At 34.8% G+C, this 27,336-nt stretch overlaps 1 protein-coding gene and 1 non-coding gene across 4 annotated transcripts in view; both read right to left on the minus strand.

Annotated features, from left to right (window-relative positions):
- AP1G1 (adaptor related protein complex 1 subunit gamma 1) overlaps nucleotides 1-27,336 on the minus strand; it is a 72,032-nt gene that overhangs the window by 23,949 nt on the left and 20,747 nt on the right. For all 3 annotated transcript variants that reach the window (XM_064273811.1, XM_064273812.1, XM_064273810.1), the window contains 10 exons: nucleotides 27,116-27,319; nucleotides 17,460-17,584; nucleotides 11,854-11,995; nucleotides 10,182-10,278; nucleotides 8,895-8,971; nucleotides 5,639-5,734; nucleotides 4,837-4,917; nucleotides 4,553-4,651; nucleotides 2,438-2,493; nucleotides 1,096-1,209 (listed from right to left, as the gene is read on the minus strand). In XM_064273811.1, the coding sequence (XP_064129881.1) occupies nucleotides 1,096-1,209; nucleotides 2,438-2,493; nucleotides 4,553-4,651; nucleotides 4,837-4,917; nucleotides 5,639-5,734; nucleotides 8,895-8,971; nucleotides 10,182-10,278; nucleotides 11,854-11,995; nucleotides 17,460-17,584; nucleotides 27,116-27,316 (1,088 nt within the window). In that variant the 5' untranslated portion in view covers nucleotides 27,317-27,319. The remainder of the gene's footprint in view (nucleotides 1-1,095; nucleotides 1,210-2,437; nucleotides 2,494-4,552; nucleotides 4,652-4,836; nucleotides 4,918-5,638; nucleotides 5,735-8,894; nucleotides 8,972-10,181; nucleotides 10,279-11,853; nucleotides 11,996-17,459; nucleotides 17,585-27,115; nucleotides 27,320-27,336) is intronic.
- Nucleotides 684-769, minus strand: LOC111752584 (small nucleolar RNA SNORD71). Its single transcript, XR_002787478.1, has one exon. It is a non-coding gene; the product is annotated as a small nucleolar RNA SNORD71 (small nucleolar RNA).

Raw genomic sequence — 27,336 nt, forward strand, 5'->3', positions numbered from 1 at the left:
AGGATTTGAAATAAGACAGCCTGAGTATGAGCTCGTACTTTGTTACACAGCCTGTCTGTCAACGAGACATAGGTTTTATCTTTCCAATGCCAAGCCCTGTAGGATCTATAGAGAAACAACACAATAGAAGGCAAAGGTCTGAGTTCTATCCCATACACAAGGGGTAAGATTTTGGTAAGTTATTTGATCCCTTTGGGACTTCATTTTAACTAATCTGTTTGTTAAATGGGGACAGAAGTAATTGCCTAGTTTCTCTCACAGGCTTCCTCTGAACCAACTGAGAGAGTCTAATAAAACCCTTTGCAAAGCACTACATAAAAGTTACAATCACTGAGTTTGGGTCTTCTTTATCTCTATATTGCGCAAGTGCTTAGCACCTGTTTTTTGCAAATGAAAGGAACTCAAATGTTTAAATGAATGGTTTCAGAGATCATTTTGAATTTAATTTGCTCTGGATTTGATCATTCACGTTTTACAACCAAAAAGTTCACTGAGGCCAACTCTAGCCAAGGTTTTACAAATATGTGAAGTTCTTCCAAGAGAAGAAGCCAAAAAAATACTCCGGGGAGAAGAAATATATGCCTTTTCAAAGTGCTATCTGCTGACTAACTGTAGTTCTAGACGTCCTGTTCTAAGAAACACAGCTAACTCTGGTATCCTGGGACATAAGTACTGTGAGAACATGTGTGCTGTCAGCAATTCGAGTTTCAGCATTGTGATAAGACACTTAGCCGATGGATCACTCCTTATTTTCATCCTCCAGCACACAAAAATACAGTACCTCTTAAGTAAACTTCAGTCTGGCTCATTTGCATGTGTTATATGTAACAATGAACCCAGGATACATTTCAATATTTCTTACTGACATCCTTAATTGACCTAAACTTCTCCCTGCCAATTCCCTTTTTTAAAAAGGGATTCAGACTGCAGGCAGAGTTCATCTGTGAACATAGTGACTAACTGCACAAATGTTACCATTCTGGCTCTCAAAACTATTACAAAGCATCAGGTGGGAGGGGCACAGAACTATCAATAATGTTTCCCTCACTTCATGTAAGGAAAACACTAGACTGATAAAGATACAAAGTTTGTTACCGTTTTATTGAAACATCCAAATCTTTTAGACAGTCCACAATTGTGCTTCTGTGCCTCTGCACGGCATTATGATCTGTCTGCACGGTTTTCAACAAAGACGTGAGAGCTACGTATCTGGGTGAAACAATGTTGCAAAGTAACAGCATTTAAACTTAAAATTCAAGAGAGTTTTCCTCTGACTAAATAATAACAAAGAAAATGCCTAATGACTACAGTAAAGTGCACATTTTCAAATATTTAATAGAAAAAGATACTGAGTACAAAGGTAATATTTTAAAGGTAGAAGTGATACAATACACTAAAGTAGTGACGACCAGGAGAAGCCCTGGACTTAGACTCACATTCAGTCAAGTTCATTTAAACTTCTAAAAGTGGTGATTCACTTCTTTCAAATTCTTCCAAATAGTAAAGCATGATAATCACACAGTATAACATGCCTTCTTGGGCTGCCTTAGCACCAAAATGCAATAGGAAAATGATTTCAATTTTACCACTTGCATTTTTAGTCTTTTAGTTGATACTCGCACCAAAACTGCCTTTTTAAAAATTCAATTTTGAAGATAATTCACAATGATTATTTGCACTTTTTTATGCCTAATGTGGTAAGAAAGAAAATTTTCTCCAGATTAAGGACGAAACAAGCGCAAAAACCAAAGAAACCCATTGCCATCAAGTCGATTCTGACTCATAGCGACCTTATGGGACACAGCAGAACTGCTCCATAGGGTTTCCAAGAAGCACCTGGTGAATTTGAACTGCCGACTTTTCGGTTAGCAGCCGAACTCTTAACTACTACGCAACCAGGCTGGACATATTACATACAGGAAAACAACAAAATAAAAGGTAGTACTGATTGAATCATCCACCTAAAAAAAAAACTAGCTGGAGTTCACAAATATTTTCCAGATTTGCTCCCTAAAATGTTGTATTTTTTTCCCTTCTTAATTTTGGATAGGGGTCAAAATCCAGCCAGCTGCTGTTTTTATACATCAAGTTTACTTGAACACAGCCACATATTATCTATGACTGCTTTCATGCTATAGGGGCAAAACGGAGTAGTCACCACAGAGACCCTGTGGCCCATAAAACCTAAAATATTTACCATCTGGCCCTTTACAGAACAAGTTTGCCAACACCTGATTTACGGTATAAATAGGAGTAAAAAGCCATGAGGCAAATCCTCAAATTCTTTAAAAAACAGTAGTTTTAAGACTAGACTAAAAACAGAAATCCTAGGTTGAAGTTCTAGATGTGTCAATCAATGGATGTGTGAAACTGAACAAAGTCATTTCTCGAAAACACTTGAGTTTATAATACCCAAGATACTGTTTAATTGACTTACCTAATATTTTTGTCATTGTTCAATAAGAAACGACCCAGGATATTTATGGCTAGGACCTAAAGAGAAATAGCATAGGTTAAAAATCCAGGAAAATTAAGTATTTACATTGTTTCCTGACTCTTAAGGATCACTTCATGGGCTCATATGGGTGTAAACTATTTAAAACGTGGTTCCTGGTACTTTATAGACTGCTAGCAATAAATAAATACAAAATCTAAAGGTAAACTCTTAAAGTCATATTCTATTCCAACAGTAACTGCTGGAATAATGTTTTAAAGTTTTGATGTTAGTGGAAGAATAATGTTGGTACAGCCTCTTTGGGGGAAACCTGGCGATAACTATAAATATTTAAAATGAAAATATATCCTCTGCTTCAACTATTTCACTTTTAGAAATGTATCTGACAGACATACATGTACACGTACACAAAAATCTACTACAGCGCTATCTGTAATCACAAATGAAGGGAAACATCCTAAATGTCCATTAATAGAAAATTTGTTAAATATAATATGGGGCATCCACACAATGGAATATTATGCAGTCGTTAAAAAGAATGACACTGATCTCCACATATTATCTCCAAGGCACAGAACGAAGTATACGGTATGTTGACATTCTGTTTAAAAGGTAGGAGAGGAAATGAACTAACCTATGTTATTTTGGTTAAATTATTTGACTGGATACTATAAGGCTAAAGAAAACAAGAACTGTATACAAATACCATACTTAGTAAATTTGTTTCTTACAAGGGTATGGGTTAGTAATTCTAATATTAATAAATGACTGGATAGCTGGATGGATAGATAGGATAACTCTTCATTATAAGAGAACTCTAATTATTTAATATGGAAGGAATGAAGGAAACAGAAAATTATCATTAGAAATCCACCCTAGTAACTACTGTAGGCAAGATTCACTGATGGATGCTAAAATTAGTGGGGATAAGTTTGAGGAGAACATATTTGCACAGTCTCAAAGTGTCTCTCTCAAAATATTTCTAATTACAAAGAAAAAAAAAAAAAGTAACTTTACCGTAGAGGGACACAGCAAACATCACCTTAACCAAAATAGTCAAGGTTATCATCACCAGTAGTGAGACAAATAGACAGCTGAACCCCCGATATGATACACTGAGAAGGACACATTCTTTCTGTATACTCTTGTCTCACTGTAAGAAAACACCAGGCAGACCAAAACTGGGGACATTCTATAAAGTAACTGACCAGTACTCTTCAAAGTATCAGAGTTATGAAAGATCAGGAAAGACTAAGAAACTGTCACAGAATAGGCGAGACTAAGGAGACATGACAATTAAATATAAAATGCGATCATGGATTGGCTCCTGGAACAGAGAAAGGATATTAGCAGAAAAAGCGAGGAAATCTGAATAAAGTCTGTAATTTAATTAACAGTATGGTACCAATATTAATTTGCTTAGTTTTGATAATTACACTATAGTTTTGCAAAACACTGAGATTATGGGAAGCGGGGTGAAGGGTATATGGGAACTTTCTGAACTATTTTTGCAACTTTTCTGTAAGTCTAAAATTATTTCTAACAAAAAATTGACCAAAAGTGGGAAAGAGAAGAATAAATACACATGTACAGAGACGTTCAAATATGGGTAAAACATCTCTGGAAAAATACATTAGAAAATGGTAATAGTATTTTCTTAACCAAATGATTGAGAAGAATTTAGGATCTACACACGAAAACTACAAGTCAGAAATTTTTTTCCCTTTGTACTTTTTGTACTGTTTGGGTTTCTTACTCTATGTGTTTACATCCTAAATAAAAACAAACTAACTCAAATATGATGTCTTGTTTGAAGCAATGAATACAATTCAAACTCTGGCTTTTTTTTTTTTTATTCTGAAATGTTTTTCCTTCACTCAACAATATTTACATACTAACTACATCTAGGATCTTCCAAACGTATAAACATCATTTTTAAACATTCAAAGGGAGGAAATGATACTTCAGATAATAAAAAACTTAGCGCCGTACATCCTAAAGTCAATTTTGAAATGGAATCTAATTCCAAAGGGCTAAAGTTCAAGTCAATCATTCTAAATGAAATGTTTACGGGGAAAAAGACTTAAAAAGACTTACTCGCAGTCCACTCTCTGACTTAATATCCATGATAGTCAAAACTGTTTCATAAAGAATAGCATTTCCTACATTTTTACTAGTCTCTGTATTAGTGGCAACCTGAAAAGACAGAGTGCAGTATATTAGTGATAGAACAAGGCTTCAAAAAAATCCAGGGTTAACAAGAGACAGTTTGTGACCGCAGCCACCAATGAGAAAACAATCTGTCCAATATAATCACAACCATTCTACTCCCTTCTATATTAAAATGAATATTTAACATGATGCAAGTTTGGTCCACTCACCTGTGCTAATATATCATTCATAGCTTCACTTGAGTCGTCATCATTTCGTCCTAAAATTCTTAATAACCGCAAAATTCGTACCTAATGTGCAAAATATGAGAAGCATCAACAAATTTTGACTGGCACAAAGGAACCTTGCTTGGTATGAAACGCAAATAATTTCAACAAAGCCTTAGATTTCATTAAAGATGGCCAAAAGTCTAACAGAAGAATTTTAAACATTATCTCTAGAGAGACTATAAATGTTTCTATGTCTTTATCACTCATTTTCGACTCATCGAGAACCTATAGGATAAGACAGAACTACCCCATAACATTTCCTAGGCTGAAATCTTTATGGGAACAGATCACCACGTCTTTTCCCCTGCGGAGTAGCTGCTGGGTTCAAGATGCCGACCTTTTGGTTAGCAGCAGAGTGCTTTAATCATTGTGCTATTAGGGCTCCTATGAGTCAGAACAAGCCACTGTGAGTTGAAATCAAATAGACAGCACACAACAACAGGTCTTAATGAAGTCAGATAGCCCCCATTTTGCCACTCCACAGCTAAAGAATAAAACAGAGCTACATTATATTGATAAGTCTGTCTGTGTAGTATATAATACTATTACTGACTATTGGGTTTGGATTACAACTATAAATTTATTCTATTAATCTAAATAGAATCGTGTCACTATTTGTTATTACATAATTAGTCAGTTAATTACCAATTTCTACCCAACACAAACTTAAGGAAGAAAACGGTCTATTGAAAAGATATTAAATTCATATTATATTTATCCAAATCTTTCCTTTCAACCTCACCTGCAAAAAGGGGTCGCTGATACCAGAAACATCATGTTCTGGTGAATATCCGGACATGATGAGGTTCTTTAGAATTCGGACTAGTTGGGGCACAAGCTGCAGAAAACAAAGATGCATCAAAAACCAGTAAATATCAAAGAATGCCTCGTGAATAAGCAGGTCCTTTGGTTTAGAAAAAGGGTACAAGAGTCTGAGTCCAAGCAAATTCTACTGATAAAATATACTAGTATATTGTTGATTTTGATAACTGTAACTTAGGAGCACTTACGCCAAAGAGCTCAAGAAACAATGTATTTTATCTGGATAAAAACAAACTTGACTTTTATGTCAGAGTTATAGATGCAATGATATTACAAATTAACAGCGGGTCAGAAAGTCTATGGAGACCAAATAAAACAAGTATCTATGCGTTTCTACTTCTGCAGAAATTTGACATACTTAAGTGGCATAAACACATTCAGTTTTATACATCCAAACATTTAGATATAAAATGTTATCACAAATAAAATACAACTGGTAATCTTACTTTAAAACTATAGCATACTACCTCAAATAGAGAAAAAAATCTTTCCCCTCTTAAGATAGGACCAATTATGTCCTTTTTCAACAAACAACAGGGAATACAAAAGCTTATGATATCTCCACTTTTCCAAGTGGAAAAGATACATAAAAATTTTTTCACCTTTTACTTTAAGAAGATACCAGGGACATGAATAATTTCCTTTCCCTATGCTTAATCCTATGACATAATTTTCAGTAAAATTTAATTTCACTGATTTGTTGCCTGTTTTCTTATCTTACCAATGAGACTACATGTTCTGTATGGTCAGAATTCCCTTCTTGTCATTCCTCCATTTTGTCCACTGGAGTCATAGTACATAGCAGGCAATTTTATTGCCAAGCTAAATACATAAATGCTTTAAATATTAGCATTCATTTAATTTCTGTTGATCAATCACTTGATGTTAAAACCCTACTCCAAAATGTTTCCCACAATAAGAACTTTTCCAGTCTCCAACTGAAAACTCAATTTAGTTATATAAACAATTCTAGTGGCCTGAAATTAAGTAAAGAAGTATCCAAAGTGAACTGAATTCCACCTCTTTAGGAGGCAATCTAAAAGCCCCAACACTGGTGCAACTTAGTTATTTTTTCTAATTGTATTCAGACTCTGTCCCCTCCCCACACCCCAAATCTAAAAAAAAAAAAGGGGACCAAAATTCAAACAAACAAACAAAAAAAAAGCCAGGCTATACCCAAGGCATGCACTCAAAACATTCACAACATTCAGGCCACTTCTAAATACAAGAGAACATAATCTGTGTAAATTTCACAAATTTGGCCATAACACTTCAGAATTAAATGATTCAAAAATTATCAAAACAAAAATCTAATCTGGACAACTCCAAGATTAAAACAAATCTAAGCCATGGAAAACTGTAAATTCTAAACAGAATTCTCATTAAATCTGTCAACTGTGTGGGCAGATTTATATTGATGTTGAGAATAATATAATTTTTTAAACTGCTTTAAAATGCTGTAATAAAACTGAGACCATCCGGTTACCAAGCTCTGCACAAAAAGCAGCTCACCTTGCAAACTTCCCAATGGCCTGCTTTTCTTTACTATACATATCCCTAATTATTTCTTTAAATCTGGTTTATTTCTTGGAGAAGTCCTTTTTCCTTGGGCTACTAAAATGCAGAAACTTTTATTCACTACCAAAAGACCAGCACATCACATCAGATCACCCTGGGACAGAAAGCATAAATGTCTAAGTGTTCAGCATACAAATTCTTGGAACCCAGCTTTATTTTTCAGACAAAAATGCAAGTTACCAAAACTGATGACAGGACAAACAAAATAAGATGACAAAGGGAAAGGCTGCAGCCATGAAAATCAGTTGGTGCCCACCTACTCTACCTCAAATCCTTTTAATATTCCCAAACTTCTAGGCAAGATAAAGTGCAGGTATGGAAGAAACAAAAGCTCTAAGTTTAAACTGAAAGCTCAGAAGTACATACAAAGCTTATTTAAGTATGAGGTTACCCACATGTGGCTCTAAAAAGTCTCCTTCAAAAAGAAGCAGTGTTTTGTGTCAAGGCTCCAGACTGATCTGGAACTGCCATCACCAAAGCCACTGGGAAACTGCTCAAAGTTTCTCAAGTGAAGATAAAAGACAGGCAGAGAAGGAGGCTTACAATTTAGGAAAGGCTGCAACTGAAATCCAAGGCTGACTTTGGAGTCACGAGTTTAAGTGACAAGACAAAACTGGATTAGGGAGTTAGCCAAAAATACTAGAACAAATAACTCAATAGTATTAATCAAAACTTCAGCATTAGTATATTTTTAAAAGCCACATTGTAGATGAATACACAAAAGCCACTGAGGACCTAATGCTAGCATGCACCATCTAAAAGAGGGTTAATTCTTACCTTTTCATTCTAACATACAGCAGGATTCCAAACAGACAACAGGAACAAAACATACAAAGCAAGCATTAGGGACAGATACGGGTCTCATACTATTTTACAATAATTTAATCAAGACATAAACATCTAAGGGGAAAAAAAGGCAAAAAAAAAAAAAAAAGGAACTGCTATTAAAGCCTCATTAGATCTAAAGTACAAAGTAAGCCCCATTTATGGAGTGATCAGTATCTTATAAAAGGAGTTAAATGTACATAACTACTCAAAGAAGTCTCTAAGTCTTCCTCGCCACTGCCTTCTAAAAATAAGGGGAAAAAACAGAAATGTCCACTGTAGAATGCTAGTAAGAAGAGGGGATGGATAAGAAAGCTACGGACTTCCATCACAGGAGTCAATGGCCCAAAACGAACAGAGGGGATGCTGGGTTAGGCAAAAGTAATAAAGGTCAATTTTCAATTTACGGTTTTCATCTGAAAAAAAAAAAATTACCTGCCTTTAAAAAAAGCCACACACAATTCTTATTTGTAATTTGACCCCAGGTTATATTTTCTGACTTCAATGTGAAAACAGCAGACAAAGCACGTGAGGGATTGGTGTGTCTGCCACCAATGAGTGACTTCTATTATTAAAGGGAAAACACTATTCTACTGCCAGTTCTTATATGCCTATATCTGGCTTCCCACCCCACCACAAAGCACGGCCAGTAAAATCTTCTATTCAGCTCCATAGCTTGCTTTCAAAAGAAAATTCATAAGTAAGAAAATGTCCTTTTTCAGGAAAATCATTTTTCAATCAAGAAAGATTTAGGCATACAGAATAACACCTACCTTTCTAAAATGTGCAAGCATGTCTGGGCTTCGCTCACACATTTCTGTGAGGAGGACTACGGATGTGTGAAGGACACCTTAAATAAAAGATAAAATGAAAACTAAAAACAAGGTTATATTATTCAACTGATAAAACAGGACTTTGAGTTCCTGAAGGTCAATCCCAAAAGGATGTTGCTACTTTCGCTTTTTAATTCCTCAAAGGATGTAAGCATTGAAGTGAATACAAAAAAGGTACTTTAAATAAAAGCCTATTGATTTAATACTGGTCAAGTCAGTAAAATCAGGATATTTTTTAACAAGTATGTAACCAAAATAACTACTAAAAAGTGACAACGAATACATGAGCCTCTCCGTCTGAGAATATCCATAAAGACATGCTCATGGTCAATATGAGCTAGGTACCATCTGCTCCACACTTAATAAGCTATTACTTGAGTTCTGAAAGGTAATTCAAGTGGCAAAAATCTTAATAAGATTTTTAAATTTCCAGGAAAAAGGGTATCAAAAATCCAAAGTAATTGTGAATGACAAAGTAAATTTGTTTATTACAGAGTCAGTGAGAAAATCCTCACAAGATTTTTCATTAAGTAAAAAATAAGTGCCCTAAACAATGCATTTGTTCAATAAGTATATTTTGAGCCTTCCATGCAGAGCACTGAATCAATCACAATTAAATATACCTTACCATTTTTTTCTCTTAACATTTAGGATACATGAATTTTCTTTACTCAGAACTTGTTTCATTACTTCAAAATAAGAAAAAAATGTTGGGGAATGAACAGTCATATTCCATTTAATTTCTCTTAAGTTTTATATAAATAGATCTGAGTACTCACTACAAATTCTTGTTACAAGTAGCCTAAAATAATTTTCACAAATCTTATACTCCTATTACGAAGACAACGAAGAAATATTTTATTTTTATTTTTGTTATAAAATAGCCAGGAAATCAAAGGGTTCTACACACATGAAAATCAAAGCTGGGATCATTTGTACATTACACTGAATATTAAAAAAAAATTAGTAACTTAATATAGTCCTTTTAAATATAGGAAAAGACCAGAGATGAGAGACAAGGTTTAATATGAAGATACCAATCTCTAATTATAAAACTAGGACATCAGAGAAGAGAGATTTGGGTGACCAGACCTGAAGGAAAACCGTCTAAGCACATTAGAAAGGCAATTCTACTGTGTGAAGACAAAAGGCCAACAGTGCCTGAAGCCTCTTCTCTTTACCCCCTTTCTCCCTCAGTACTTCATGAGTGCCTTCAAATCACATTACCATGGTTCTTCTCATTCAATAAATTTTTTGTTGCTGGTAAAAACATCTCCATAAGTTCAGGAACCTTCCTGATGACATGAACAGCACACAGTGCTGCCTATTAAAAAATAAATAAATAAAACAAAAGATTTATTTTAATTAAGCCAGGGAAACAAATCTTAAAAAAAGAAAGCTCGTCAACTACTTCATCTACTAGAAAAATTAAAAAGAAAGAGGTTTACTAACTTGTCAGGGCTTTCCAGTTTATACTATCACATTTATGTTAACATCTAGCTTACCTGTCCCTTTCTTCATATATTGCTAAGCAAACGCACAAAACTTTTCTATACTAGATCACGGTTAATATGAATTTATCAAGCAAGTTAAACCTAACTTATATGGAGTTTTGGGAAAGTAAAAACTAGGTAAGATGATCAATATGTGATAATCATTCTACTAAGCAAGATGACCAAAAGACATAAAACATCATACAATTGAAATATTTATACTGAAGTAGCTACAAATCTGCTGTTATGTTTAATAGTACCTAGACCACCCCCAATTCACTCACTACTCTGACGACATCGAGAAAATCGTTTGAAAGATACTTAACTAGTCTCTACTCAAGAAAAGATGGTCTAAAAACTTGTTCATTGGAAAGAGGGCTACATTCAAAGATTTTGGTTACCCTCTACTCCCCAAAAGTAACCATTATGACTATTGGTTGGCATCAAATACTACAAAAGTTACATCAACGAGAAAAGATTTCTGATTCCTACCATCTTGTACTTAGAGATAGATATTTTTCCTAATCTATGGGAATATCTTATTTAATTGAATAATGTGCTTCTGAACAAGGGCAACCCACACCATCTTTAGGAGAAAGAACTAATTAACAGTTAAAGGAAGAATTTAATTTTGTTTGCAGGTATCATTAACACTGTATGATCCTGGGAAATGGCTTAGCCCTTTTAATGCCTTTATCTCACATCATTAATATAAAGGCATAGTAAATGCCAACCAGATGCTATCATATGTTCATTTCTTAGACTTTTAAATTTTATACAAAAGTAGGGTTTCAAGCACAATAAAATAATTTGATAAAATAGATCAACAAATAAAAGCAGATAACAGAATAAGATAATCCTTTTCCTTTACTATTCCATTTAGACATAACGATTTCAGAAAGTAGGCTCTGTATCATTCCCTAGTGACTATCTAGGTACCAAATGAACTGCCCTTCTAGAGATACAAAGGCACTGAAACAAAGACCAGGGCACTAATTATCAGGATACAAGTAAATCCTTAAAAATCTTATTATTACTTTGCCTAAATACTATTTAGTATCAGATATTTAGAAAGTAATTAGGTATGCCATCAAGGACATCAAGTAACATTTGTTTTTTATAAATCATTTCCTTGAAAGAAGAGAAATTAAGAAATGAAGTGTTCACAATTACCATCAATTGTAAAGCAATTAGCAATAAAGAAAAAATCATCTCCAAAATTAGTCACCATAAAAGACTTTGAGTTATAAATACTTGATTTCTATAAAATCATTCAAAATACATTTACTGTACCAAAAAAGACACTTTATAATATCATCAGAGCTTTCAAATATAAACGATTTGCCTTCTCATCTCCATAACATTCCCTAATCCAAACACAGACATTTGATTTCATTAAAAGTTACCTTTTTTCTTAAGTAAGAGTTGGAGGTTTTCAAGAGTTTCTCTACCTCTCCTGCAAGGTCTCTGCACATCTCTGAGGAGCCCATGCAGCCAAGGGTACAAAGTGCTAGCCCCTGTACAAATTGCGTGCTATGATTAAGATCGCTGCAAAAAAAAGGAAGAAGGTAGAGATGAACATGCTCCGCCTGCTGTGCCCCATGAAGAAGCTTCACAATCTAATGATTTAGCTCAGAATAGCTCAAGATTTCTCCAATAATGAAAATAATAGGATTATTCTTGCCAAAAATGTTTATTCCAACTTTATTATAAATTACCAATACAGTAAACCGACAGTCCCTCCTACAGACATAAAACCCAATGTTTCGAAATACTAAAGCAATAGAAACTGGACAACATGTGATCTGCTGGGTGTTAAAGACCGCACACTTTAGAAAACTCAGCAAACCACTGACAATAAAAACTAGCAGTAACAGAAATATAAAGCAAAACTACATCCTTAGAAGATTTCTAATGTGTTTTATTACTTACTACAAAAAAATTAGATACACATTAACCAAAACCCTTTAAAAAAAAAAAATCAGAAAACGTAATATCTGACACTAGCCAGAGCATCTCAGATGCCTAGACATGACAACAAAAACTTAGTTACATCCTGAAACCTTGGTCTTATGTTATACTATTAACTCTGATGTTACACTAAATAATTTTTACATTTATTTATTCAAAAAAGTAAAACATTAGTGACTATTCCTTACTATAAAAGTGAACTAACACCTTTAACAAACTACACTGGATATTTACAATGAATTCCAGTATATTATGGTATAGAGACACAAAATCCTATTTCTAACAGGCACTGATCATTGCACATAATCCTCTTTCCAAATCATCCATGAAGTCTATTTTCAGAGAAGTATGTATTAAAAGCGTGAACTGGTAAGCTCATCTATCTATTATAATCAAGTCTTGCTATTCAGAAGTGGAATTATTATACAAATTATGCTACTTCTACCAGCTCTGAACATTTTAGTTACCTTTGGTCTAGGGATTCTCAAAAGTATGGTTGACAGATCTCTAGGGGATCCCAAGGCTGTTTCAGAAGGTCCATGAGTTCCAAACTATTTTCATAATACTAGGACATTTGTCAACTGTACTAGCATTGGCATTAGTGATACAAAAGCAATGATGGGAAAAATTGTTGGCGCATTAGCATGAATCAAGGCAGTAGCACCAAACTGTACTATATTCATTGTATCTACTACCAGAGTTAAAAAAAAAAAAAAAGCAATTTCATTTAAGACTGTCCTTTACAGAGCAGTAAAAACTATTAGTTTTATCAAAACTCAACTCTTGACTACATCTTTCTAATATTCTGTGTAACAAAAGGGGAAGCGCACTAACATATTGCTGCTGCATACTGCTGTCTCAGGGAAAAGCACTTGTGCAATTGTTTAATCTGCAAGCTGAACTATAAACTAGCTGCTGTTATCATGGAACATTATTTTTGCTTGAAAAAATAACTGATAGACAACTACGGTTACGATTTGGGTGTCTGTAGACATTTTCAGTAAAATGAGCCAAGTAAGCCTGTCACTTCAAAAACAACAACTGACGATATTTGTTACCAATGATAAAATCTAAGCTTTCGACTGATAATTTGAACTTTGGTAAAATGGCACTGCAAAAGCTTGCCAGTTTGGCAATACTTACAAACTATTCTGATGAGATCACTAGAGATATTAACCAGTATGATTTTTTTTTATATTCTATAATGAAACAAGAGCCCTGGTGGTGCAGTGGTTAAGAGCTCAGCTGCTAACCAAAAGGTTGGCAGTTTGAATCCATCAGCTGCTCCCTGGAAACCCTATGAGGGAGTTCTGCTTTGTCCTATATAGTCGCCGTGAGTCGGAATTGACTTGACAGCAATGAGTTTAGTTTTACGGTTCTTATATAATGAAATGTACGAATCCTTGGAAAATCTGTATTGAATTCAGTGAACTAACATTTTCCAAACAACCTAGGCATAATACTACAAAACCACACATAAGTAAAATATTAACTGAAAGTACAAGACAGAGTAATAAGTTGTAACGTTTATAACAAGGTACCAAAAGTTCACTGGTATGATTTCAAATTCCACATTGTAACTAAACTTTAAGGAACTACCATTTCCCTAGTTTTGGTATAGTATCAAAAAATAACTACTATTATTGACAAAAGCTTATTAAAATACTCTTCCATCTACATTATCTGTGTTAGGCTGGATTTTCCCCATATACTTCCATCAAAACAACATTACACAAGAAACTGAATGCACAAGCAGGTATTTGTCTTCCATTAGGCTAGACATGAAAGAGATTTACAAAAATGTAAAATAATGCCGCTCTTCTCACTGAATTTTTGTGTTCTGGAAAAAAGTTTTTTTTTTTTTCCATAAAAAAATGTCATTTATGCTAGCATGTAATAGGTTCATTAGTAGTTTTTAAGTGAATTCTCCCTAAATTTCTTTTGTTTTGAAAAATAGTTTATTTTTTCATAAAAAAACATCATTTATGCTAGCATGTAATATGTTCGTTCATTAGTAGTTTTTTAAATGAATAAATAAATTATTTAGTCCTCCCACAGAATGAATAAAGGAAAGGGTTAAGGTATAAATTAGCCAGGTTTGCTACTTTTCACCAATTTGAAAATTTTAAGGTAAAAATTACTGTTAAAATGAGGCTTGAGGAAAACTGGCGATTCCTCAAAACGCCAAACACAGAATTACCGTATGACCCCGCAACTCCACTCCTAGGTATACGTCCAAAAGAACTGAAGGTAGGGACGGAATCACTGCAGCATTATCCATAACAGCCAACAGGTGGAAACAACCAAGTGTCCATCAACAGATGAATGGGTAAATAAAATGTGGCATATCTATACAATGGAATATTATTCAGCCATAAAGAGAAATGACGTTCTGATACATATTACAACACGGATGAACCATGAAAAGATTATGTTAAGTGAAATAAGTTGGATATAAAAGAACAAATATTATATGAGTCCACTTATATGAAAGATCTAAAACAGACATATGCATAAGAGACAAAAGTTAATTAGAGTTACCAGGAGCTGGTGGAAGAGGACAATGGGGAATTATTTCTTATGGGGTACTCAATTTCTGTATGAGGTGCTGAAAACTTTTGGAAATAGTGACAATGGTTGTACAACATGATAAGTATAATGTCACTGAATTGTACACTTGATGAATAAAATGGCAATTTTTCATTACATATATTTCACTATAATAAAATTGTATTTTTTAAAAGATGAAGCTTGAGTGTTAACTATGACTTTACCATTTAGGCTCCTAGTTTCCAAGAATATTTACTTGCGTTTTCATTCACTTTTCAATGATTAAGGATATTTACACAATGAAAGCTCTTAAAACATTAGATACAATTTTTAAAGATTTAATTCCATGATCTTTAATGTCTTAGAGTTTTTCTAGGCCAACAAACAAGTGAGGCAAACATTCACTGTTAAGCATAAAAACTGCTGGACAAGGATGTTCTGTAATACCAAAATAAATAACAAAAAAATACCTGACCACATAAACCAGAGACAACATCAGCCCAAGACCAAAAGAACTAGATGGTGCCCAGCTACCACCGATGACTGCCCTGACAGGGAACACAACAGAGAATCCCTGATGGAGCGGGGGAATAATGGGATGTAGATCTCAAATTCTCCTAAAAAGACCAGACTTAATAGTCTGAGACTGGAGGGAGCCCAGAGGTCATAGCCTCTAGACCCTCTGTTAGCCCAAGGACTGGAACCATTCCCAAAGCCAACTCTTCAGACAGGGATTGATACTGGTGAGGAGTGAGCTTCTTGGCACAAGTAGACACGTAAGACTATGTGGGCAGCTCCTGTCTGGAGGCAAAATGAGAAGGCAGAGGGGAACAAGAGCTGGTTGAATGGACACGGGGAATACAGGGTGGAACGGAGGAATGTGCTGTCTCATTACGGGGAGAGCAGCTAGGGTTACACAGCAAGGTGTGTATAAGTTTTTGTATAAGAGACTGACTTGATTTGTTAACTTTCCCTTAAAGCACACTGAAAAAAAAAAATCTGAATGATCCAAAGTCCTTTAACTACGTTTGGAATGAAGTGCCCGATCAATCCCCAATGACTTGAATTGAAAATGTAGCTCTCTCCTAAACTCAGTGGGGACTTAGCTGGGCCTCATTAAAATTAAACGCAAAGGTTTCTTCTTTACCCTTGTCCCTCACTCTTCAATTTTTATCAAGCTCCAAATCTATGCTTAAGTTTGGTATTAACTCTCTAATACGAATTTGCTGCTAGGCAGAACTGCCAAATTATCCACACGTGATTGAAAGCTGGAGTAGTAAGAGCAACAGAGCATGTAAGCACAAGAATTAAAGGAACTCTCTTATAGGCATGTCCGAGAATAACAGAACAAAAGAATCACTGAATATCAAGAATGCAAACTCCATGACAGCAAAAATTTCTATACATTTTGTTCACTCTCCATCTTCAGTACCTAGAACAGCTCTGGGCACATAGCAGGCATGCAATTAAGTATCTGACAAATGAATCAACTTGGTACTCTAATAATATTTATTTCAAGGCCAAAAAGCAAGAATTCTCCCAAAATTAAGTTCACAGATCCAATGTAAGAAAATGATACACTTACAATTACAATCAAATCATATTTGTCATTTTGGAATTTTTCATTACTCATTAGAAAAATCTAAAGTAGAACATTTATTTTCCACAAGTATGTTTGCAATACCTGCAAATCTGCTAAACTATATCTCCTCGCTTATACTTTCTGTCAAGTACAGAAATACGCAAATGAAAGAAAAAGAAATCTAAAAAGGAGATTAAGCTGACAAGCTAAAACAAACCACATGGTACCTTTAACACTTATGGCCATCAAAACTTCCATAGCTTTCTAACAGAAAATTCCCATGTGAGGGATGCTGGGAAGAATTAATTTCCCTGTTTGGGTCCTCTTAAGTTCTCCAAATGGTAAGCATTCCTCAGTTTATAAGCAAATTAAACAAACATGACTAGACTAGTATATCAGTAAGGCAGCCAATATGAGAAAAAAAGACTATACACAAAGTTCACAGGACTAAGTAAAACTGCAGGTAACTGAAATCTCAGATGCATTAGACTGCTGGCAAGCAAGACTTTTCTCTTTTTACTTTACATGGTATTTACTCATAATACACACTGGTAATTCTTTAATAAACATGCAGTGTCATTATTCATGGTATCCAAAGTCCTAGAGAAAATACAAGAAAGCCCAGATTTTAGCAATGCCTTTTCTTTACTAAAAAAAAAAAAAAAAGAAAGAAAGGCTTAAATGTTTATTTCATTGCTAAATTGTGTTCTTATGCCTGAAGACATAAGATTATACCCTACAAATGTTTTAGCCCTTTGCTTAGCCTGTTTACAAATGAGCTTCTGAGCCAAGGGCAATTCAAATACATTCTGGACAATAAATATGTCAGTAATTAAAAGCTCTTGATGTCATATTATAAAAGACCGAAAAGCGAAGTAGCTGTTAGTAAAAAGGAAAGCTAACACTTACTTCTTGATACAGTTGGTCATGAGGAGATGGACATCTTGCCTTTCATCTAGCAGCAGCATTGCCCCTAAATAGCCAATACGTTTGTCTGTGAATTTTTGAGAGGCAATAAGCTTGAGGCACTCCAACTGCAAAAATGAAAGAAAGAAATAAAAAAATTGCTACCACCATCTAGAAAAGCAGTATTTTCAACCCAGAATCCACAGATGATTAAATAGACATAAATCTATCATCAAATTACCTAATAAAAAGACGAAAACTTCAGACCTTTGGGTATCTTGATAATGGTAATCACGTTCTACAGTAGACGTTCTAGTCAAGGTCCTGTGGTATTTGTCATCCAAATAATCCGTGAATTTTACTTAAGTTCTACAGACTCATACAAACACAAACTAATAGAGGGTTATTATTATAATAACCCTCTAATAAATCAAATGCCTAATTTCATCCCCAGGTTACATTAAATGAGCACCTAACTTACGTATGTATTAAGGTCTGGTTCCTATGTCAAATATCAAAAAACTCAGTAACAACTATACTAACTGGTAATACATCAAAGTGCAAATACTGTCCTAAACACTGGGAATGTACAGTTGAAGAAAAGATGCACAATAACTAAATTTAATATAATGTGGAAAGTGCTACATTTAGGGACTGAACCAAGTACTATGGAAAAGATGAGGATTTAGGAATCAAATACAGGGGGAAAAATTATATACCCAGAGAAAACTTAGTAATGGAATTAATCTAAAATGTTTTATATGATTTCCTCTTTATATAATTATTAGAAATAACTCCTCAGTGCTTAAGAGTCCTTGAGGTAATATTAAATAGTTTGTTTGTCTCTCTATTTAGCCTTTCTTGAAATCACAATCACTTTGATATACTAATCATTCCACCTTGACAGAGACAGAAGAGGCCAAGCATTCCCCCGAGAGCAGTGGTTTTCAAAGGGCATACACAAGTCAGACTCTCCAAGAAGAGTTTCTGAAACTCTTTGGAATCACTACATTCCAAGGAAAGGGGTTCAAATGGAGATCTGTATACAGAGGGAGCAAAGGAATGTGAGACTATTTTTCATATCAATTTGCCTAAGAAGTTAGAAAGTGAAGTTGTGTAAAGTAAAACAGTTTCAAATTAAAGCTGTTGCAAGCTATTTAAAATCTGTCCTCCCAATGAACCTGCATTTAAAAAACCTAAAGGCAGCTGAATGACCGACCATACTACCATGAACATGTTAAAGAAACCTCTAAGGCAGAAGGATAACCAGGATCAAAAAGGAAAACTTAAATGCCTTGATTGAAAAAGATTATTAACAACCATTCCCTTCCTCCTACATTCAATTTAAATTTAAATAACAATTTTTAAAATAGAAGCTGATGAACATTATTCTTACAATGCCCAGCAGAAAAATTACCCCTGAATTAGGTGAATGAGAAAATCAGGAGCTAAACTGTTAGAAAAATCTTACTTTTTCAAACTGAAGATTTTTAAATCTTCCCACTTAAGAACTGAAAGAAAATAATATAAAAATCAGACATCATTGAAGTTTTCATCCTCCTTATAGAATTCTGCTCTTGGCAAACATCAGACATTATGAAAATAAATTTTACAAAAATGTCTTATTAAAATGACCCAATGAATACAAGATACTTTTACGCATTAGTATTATTTTTATTTTTAGGGTCAAGTTTTAAGACAATCAGACTAAAGGTCATCGAAAAAAAAAACCAAACCCATTGCCTTAGAGTTAGCGACCCTACGGGACAGAGTAGAGCTGCCCCCATAGTTTCCAAGGAGCGCCAGGTGGATCTGAACTGACGACCTTTAGGTTAGCAGCCATAGCTCTTAACCTCTACGCCACCAGGGTTTCCAAAAGTCAACAGTGACTACTGAATACAATTTGTTGTTTTTTGCTTTTTGTGACACTTGCTTAAAACTTACCTAAAAGTTAAACAGCAAAAAGAAAACCAAAAATGTAAAGGAACGAACACTAAATTAACTCCTTATAATATTCCCCATGTGTACTTTGACTCTGCTTCAAGAAAAAGTATTTGTTTCTAGAAGGTTGCAAATTTGAGGGAAAATTTAAGATAATGTAAGTGGAAATGGCATCTGATAAACATCCTCCAGTGAAGGGATTAACTCCGATTACACTTTACACTTACGTGTCCTGCAACTTGAGAATGGATCATGTTTTATCTTTAAGAATGCTATCAAAGTTTTCAAAAGTTGGGGAAAAAAAGATAAAAGTTAAGAGAAACAAACTACAAAGAAGGAATGGGTGAGGGGGTGGACATCTATTTTGAGCAGCAATCATTAAAAATAAAACTCTACACTCTTGCGTTACTTAAAGTACAGAGGAAAAATAGTAATCAACTGTGTTTGCCCCTTGGGTAACGACCTCAAATTACTTTACTCCTTTTTTTTTTAAATTGTGCTTTAAGTCAAAGTTTACAAATCACATCAGTCTCTCATAACAAAAACTTATACACACCTTGCTATGTACTCCTAGCTGTTCTACCCCTAACGAGACAGCACGCTGTTCATCTCCACCCTGTATTCCTCGTGTCCATTCAACCAGCTCCTGTCCCCCTCTGCCTTCTCATCTCGCCTCCAGACAGGAGCTGCCCACATAGTCTCATGTGTCTACTTGAGCCAAGTAGCTCACTCCTCACCACTATCATTTTCTGTCTTATCATCCAGTCCAATCCCTGTCTGAAGAGCTGGCTTTGGGAATGGTTCCAGTCTTTGGCTAACAAAGGGTCCAGGGACCAAGTCCCTCTAGCCTCATTCAAACCATTGCCTGGTCTTTTTATGAGAACTTGAGATCGGCATCCCACTGTTCTCTCACTCCAGCAGGGATTCTCTGTTGTGTTCCCTGTCAGGGTAGTCATTGGTGGTAGGTGGGCACCACCTAGTTCTTCTGGTCTCAGGCTGATGTAGTCTCTGGTTTATGTGGCCCTTTCTGTCTCTTGGGCTCACCTTTAACTTGTGTCTTTGGTGTTCTTCATTCTCCTTTGCTCCAGGTGGGCTGAGACCAACTGATGTGAGATGCTACTTTTTAACCTACTAGATGAGCAAAGATAAAATATTCTCCTAACAGTGTGAGGACATTATTAGTGGGAATATAAAGAACAAGGTTTCTTGTGATTGTTTTACTACTATTGTAGCCTGGTAACATAAAATCTATACAGACAGACAGCCTATTTTTGTTTGCTTTCTTAATTTTCTAGCAGTTAAATAAAGAAAATATGCTGACAATCCCATTGAATCTTTTTTCACTTGAAAAAATTTATAAAATATTTCCCTCAAAAGTACACAAAACCACACAACTTTCATTGACTCACAAACCAGCTCTATCAAATCAACATCTTACCCTGTTTTTTTAATATTACAAATTCAACTGAATCCCTCTGTGTACTCTGCCTCAGTCCCATATCCCTTCTTTCCATCCCAGAATTTAACCAAACCCAAACTCTGCTGTTCATTACTGCCATGCTATCTATTTTTACTACACAAGTATGTATCTAGAAACAATGCACTGAATTGGTTTTGAATGTTTTAAACTTTGCATAAATATCATACCATATTTATGCTTCTGACTTCTACTCTTTTCATTTAAAATCTTTGATTATTTATACTGAGACAAAAAGCTCTAATTTAGTCATATTCATGGCTATATAGTATTTCATTTAAGAATAAACCATAACTTACCTATTCTCTTTCTGATGGGCATATAGATTGTTTCCACTGTTTTACTATTAGAAACAATGCTGCAATGAACACTATAATATCTCTTTGTATACATGCACAGGAATATCTTAGATTATATACCTAAGGAGGCTTGATCAGATTCAAGTATTTCATCTTTTATTTTGTTTTGATTTTTCAAGTACAGTTCATAGGTGGTAGTATAAACTGTCATCAGGAGGCATATAATTATTTCTGGTGGACTTATCTCTTTCATGAGATTACAGTAACAGCACTGACGATCATCAGTGGTTACAAAATGGTAATATTCTAATTCTCTCATTCCTTCTTCATTTATTATCTGGAATATTGCTCCGAGGAGCAACTTCTGTCTATATATATCATTGTGTTACCAACAGTTCTTTTTTAAATAAGGAGTTGGTTCCCTAGTAACCCCCAAAGATGACCAATGGAGTTGTTTTTTATTTGTTGGTTTAAGTATCATTATGAACTCATGGGTTTAAACTTACTTGGTATTTTATAATCAACTGCAGTTATTATTCTTAATAATGCTCAAATTATCTCATTTTTGGCATGACTCTTCTTCTGGTGGCTACTGAATCCTTTTCACATGACCTCCACAGTCTTTCTTGGTTTCTGTCACAATAAGATATCTTAGGCTTATTCTTTATATTTCCTACCAAACATTTAGAGTCAGCAATCTTTCTAAAGGGCCCTGGTCCTTTTAGAGTGAAATGGACTTGGGCTTAAGGGTGCTCATTGCTACTGGTTCGGGTTATTGCTTGTAGGCCTTTGAACGGCCTTAATAGAACTAAGTACCTTTTAAGATAAAATATTAGTCAGCCAAATTTAGCAATATAAAAGTAAAAACCACCATGACCAAATTAAGTTTATTCCAGGTGTGCAAGGAAAGCACCACTAGAAAATCTATTAGTATAACTCACCACACCAACAGGCTAAAAGAAGAAAATCCATTTCAGTAGATACTAAGAAAGCATTTGATAAAATTTGACATCAACTTCTTTAATGTGATAAAGGAGGTCTACCTAAGACCTATAGCAATCACTGAACAATCTGTGTAGAAACTGTTAAAACTTCTGTAAACACTCACCAAAAACATAATAAAATATTATTTTAAGAAATAAACTCTATAGCAGTCATCATATATAACCATAATTTGCAGGAGCATTTCTTTAAGGTTTCACTAAGACAAGGATGCCTACAATCACCATTTTTCAATACTGCATTACATGTACAGGGTACTAAGAAAAAGTTATGCAGACAACAGTACTGTCTCTATGGAAACAATAAGAGTCTACAGATAGACTCTCAGACTCCTAGAACTGAGTTCAGCAATGTGGCTAGGTGGATAAACACAGTTAAGTTCCTGGGTTATCAACATCCAACCTGCCTTCAGGGACAACTTGTACTTGCCCTTTAATGTTAAGTAAATTTGCCCTCACTTTGAAAGGACTGAACAAACCCCTACTCATGACAAATTTTTCATCACAATCACCTTCACTTGCTGCATGTTCAGCCTTTAAATCACTAAAAAGCCTTCTAGCTGAGCCTTTTCTTACAGGAAAAAAGAAAGTAAGGCTAAATAAGGACCCTTATAAGGCTAAGTGAGAAACATTATGCACCTGTTCCAGCTTAACTACAAATTCGACTTAAAGACAGACACTGTTAGGAATGGATCTTGTTCATAACCTGGGGACTGCCTGTACACAAAAATCAATTATATTTCTCTATATATCTGCAACGTGATTAGTAATTACAAAAAAAAAAAAAAAAAATTTACAATAAAAACAAGAGCTCCAAGGAACCTATAAACCTATTTCACCAAAGACGTGTAAGACCTTATGAAGAGCACTGTAAAACTTTAGGGAACCTAAAAAAGCGGAATGCCATACCTTATCGATGGAAGGGAAGACTATCGTAGGCCAAGTTAGAATTGACGAAGTAGTCACCAGCCTACCACTGCCATGTGAAATGTAGACCCAATGTTGTCAAATTTTCTGACTACAAGTTTCTACCTAGAAGTCTAGATTTCTATGAGAAGTTCCCTGGTTTTTATATGATGGCAGAAAATTCAGAACAATTTTAAATACTGTACTGGAGAAACAAAACACATCCGTGGAAGAATCTGGCCTCTAAGATACCAGTTTTCTACTGCTATAGTCTATCCACTTTAGATAATCAGCTTTATTTCTGCACTGTGTTTAAGTTAGATGCCTAAAAGATTACATACTCTACTGCCTTTGTTGTAAAAATGTTGAGGATACTATTATATCACTAACAGGCCCTAAATGAAAGACTCGTGTGAAAAATTATCTTTTATGGCTTCACAGACAGGTCCAGAACGTCAAGATTGCTAGTTTCCTTCTAACTCATTTCACACGAAACACTTTTTTTTTTTTTTTTTCTGCTCTTGGTGGTACAACTTTTGCTTCTGACTTTGAAAGTGTGTGTGTCACTTATAGGACTGGTAGACTGGAAAGACCATAGAATTTGGGTTTATATGGTTCTGTGGCCTTACCACTTACCAATTCCATGATCTTGGCAAAGTTATTTAACCTGACTGCACTTCAGTTTCCTCCTCAATAAATGGAAAATATATTACCAAATAAAAAAATTATCTTTTAGAATTCAGTGCTTCAAAAAGCTTTGCTGTCCTTGAGGAAACGGTAAAATTAGTAATAGTTGAGGGCTTTTTATGTACAAAACACTGTTATTGTTGTTTTAACATTTATTAACTTATTTAATCTTCATAATAACCCTATTAAGTAGGCACTAGGATTGTCCCCACTTTACAGATGAGGAAACCAAGGCACACGAAGTTTAAGGATGTTGCCCAAAGTCACACAGATAGTAAAGTCGCAAAGCCAAAGATTCTATCTAGGCAGTCTGGTTCCTGCAGTTGTGTTCTTAAATTCTGGCAATCACAACCATGTCACTGAACATCTCCTTCCTTGTATTAGCTACCTCATCAACAGCAACTATGCTGGCCTTATAGTCTGCGTTCTTCCTTCTCCCCAACTCCTACTTTCTATAATTCCTTTTGTCTTTTAAATAGACGCTGGTGGTATATGCCATCTTAAATCCTTTGTACAGCAAGGTAGGACTAAAATATTTAATAAATAAGCTAACAGAAACAGTTATTTATAGATTTAGACTAAACCCAAAGAAGAAATAGGTCTTAGAACTATACGTGGCTGAGTTCTAATACCCTAATACTTAACTTAAACAAGTCACCTAAACTCTCTGAAGTTGTTTCCCCATCTGTAATATGAAGATATTACCTACCTCATGGGGTATACTGTAAAATTTAAATGAGACATTTTAAATGTGGCTACTAAAAAGTTTTAAATTACCTATGTGGCTCATATTTTATTTCTATCAGACAGCACCATACTGGTAAGATATAGGAAGCAGGTGAAATTCGTTTTAAGAATACATTTTATTTAACCCAATATACCTAGTACTTCAACATGTAATCAGAAATACCTGAACTATATTTAGATTTCATTAAACGTATAACTGATAAAGTAGATTCACATTCCCAGTTGTTTCAAGCATATTTAAAAGTTTTCCAATAACTGGAAAAAGTACCAAAACAATCATTTCCTTTAGTATTTGCTTCAGTTGCACTAGCCACATTCAGCTAGTTGCTACCATAATGAACAGCACAGGTCTAACACACAAATGCAATTCAAGGGTGGCTTTTATTATACATGATTAAATGGAAATAGCATTGTGATTCATACATGCAGGTCAAAGAATCTAGATAACAACTGTTTTAACCCAATTCCAAAGGCAGGATACCAGATCACTAATAAGGATACATTTGTGCTTATTCAAAAAAGGAACAAAATAACAAACTTAAAAGTTATGATTCCTATTCCCACTCAAAAAAAAAATGTTTCTTTTTGTACCAAAATTTTAGTATAGTTTCCTTGAGTCCTAACACTTTCCACCTAAGAATTAAATGTTTTATCAAGTAACTAAGTTACACAACACCTAAAACATGCTACCTAGGTAGGACTGAAAGCACATTTAAATATGTTAAAGGAAAGAATCTCAGAAAAAACATATATAGCTCTTTTACAAAATGAAATACTCCACAAAGTCTTAATCCTACCCTAAGACTTAAAATTCTGTCTTTAAAGAACTCCCTTGGGAATATGCAAGTCTATTATTTACAAGATGTCAATAATGGTTATCTCTGAGCCAAGGGATTAAGAGTTCTCGCCCCTCCATTTGATAATCTTAATATATCAGAATGCTGTAAATCCTAATGTATCAGATTTCTGTAAATCTAACCTAATGTGCCTTAAAGTAAAACAACCAGTAAGAAATACAGGCATCTATTTGCTTTATATTATGTCATGTACCATACGGATAACCCCCTGAGTCAAATTTTGACGTGGTAAAAGCATATAACTTGAAATATTACAACTCAGTACTTAATCATACTCCTTAGTCTTACATTCTTTCTTACGTAAAAATTTCATTTCTCTGTAAATTCTGAAGCTAGAATATTAAGATAAGCCACTTACCCCAAAACACACATCCATTTACTGAAAGATCATGCAGCCATTAAATGCTATGACAACTGTCACAGCATTATTTGTAAAAACCAAAAAATTTAAACATTCAGTACAGACAAAATACAAAATGAAGATATGCCTCTATCAGTAGAACCATGATTTCAAAGAATATATATGAAAAAAATGTTCATGGTATATTATTATTTGAAAGAGTACATGCTGTATCATACTACACATAGTTCTATTTAAAACCAATATATGAGTATGTTTATAGGAGACAGCTGTTTTTGCCTACCTAGTATCTGGTTCCCCTTTCTTCTGATAACACCTCAATTTTCCTTCGGGGAAGTAATGCACTCCCACTCTTAATCATGTATTTCTGGAGAAGTTGACCCCACTCCCAGCTCCAAGATGAGCATATAAAACTGACCCAAGTCAGTCTGATAAAGTTCAATCACAGTACTTTTGTTTGTTTGTTTAAATTGGGGGCAGGGGAAAGAGGTGGAGGTTCTGCTTGCATGGAAGTTACTAACTGAGTAAGAGAAAAGCTGGTGGCCGCTTTTCCCTAGGGGAAAACCTTCCTGATAAATACATCAAAATATTAACAATGACTATCTCTTAATAATGGAAATATGGGTGGCTATTTTTCTTGTTGTACCTAGTGCTGCACATCCTTCCTTTTAATTTTGCAGCGTATTTTCCTTAAAAGACAATTTAGCGTATTATTCTTAAATTTAAGTGAAATAAAATTTAACAGCATTAGTAAGAAATAAAAGTGGCCCATTTTCCCTCTGAGACTCAATCCCCCTTATCAAGATCAAATAAGGAAAGAAGAAAGCATTTATCACCAAACATACCATGTTCAAAGCACAGGAAAATGGGTAGGGATACCTGCAAGGAAGCTGTTGCAGCAATCAAGCCATGAGGTAATTAGTACAAAATCCTTAGATGCTACTACTTGGCAAGCATCTAATTTCTTTAACTTAGAAACATCTGTTGTGAGTTTCTCTAAATGATCTTGTGCACAGAGAAAATAATTAAGAAAACATTTAGCAAATATTTCTTGAATAACCATTGAAGTCCAGGCATTCTGACACAGATGAGTCACAATCTACTGGTCAATCCTGGTTAATTTTAAGTAAGCTAGTTGCTACTACCAAAACAGTCTTCTGATCCTGATAATAAGCGATTCTCAACAGAAAGGAAAGTTGATGGTAATATCACACTTTCCCAGGTCTGCAGTTTGCTCTCTCAATCCTACCCTCAGTCCCACAACGATCATCAGTCTCCAGGGCTATCAAGTACCTCCCTGCCAGAAAAATATTGACACCTTCTGAGCTACAATACCATTCAAACAAGAGAACCCTTGCTGGATGTGGTCTTAGTCCATCCTACCTGTCCAAAGTGAGCAGGGTAGCCCAGCATGTGCATATATAGCAATTTTGCCACATTCCGACAACGGTATGTATTATCTTCTTCTCTAAAAGATGACCGGATTGCAGCACATTCTTTCTGGATCATTTCTCGTTCTTCGGCTTGGGTTCGGGCTGTCCGGATGGTCCGGATCAGCTCCCGCAATCTGATGGGGGCTGGCATCCTCTGGATATGGGAAGACA

The sequence above is a fragment of the Loxodonta africana genome, chromosome 21 (genome assembly GCF_030014295.1).
Source record: "Loxodonta africana isolate mLoxAfr1 chromosome 21, mLoxAfr1.hap2, whole genome shotgun sequence".
Taxonomy (NCBI): domain Eukaryota; kingdom Metazoa; phylum Chordata; class Mammalia; order Proboscidea; family Elephantidae; genus Loxodonta; species Loxodonta africana.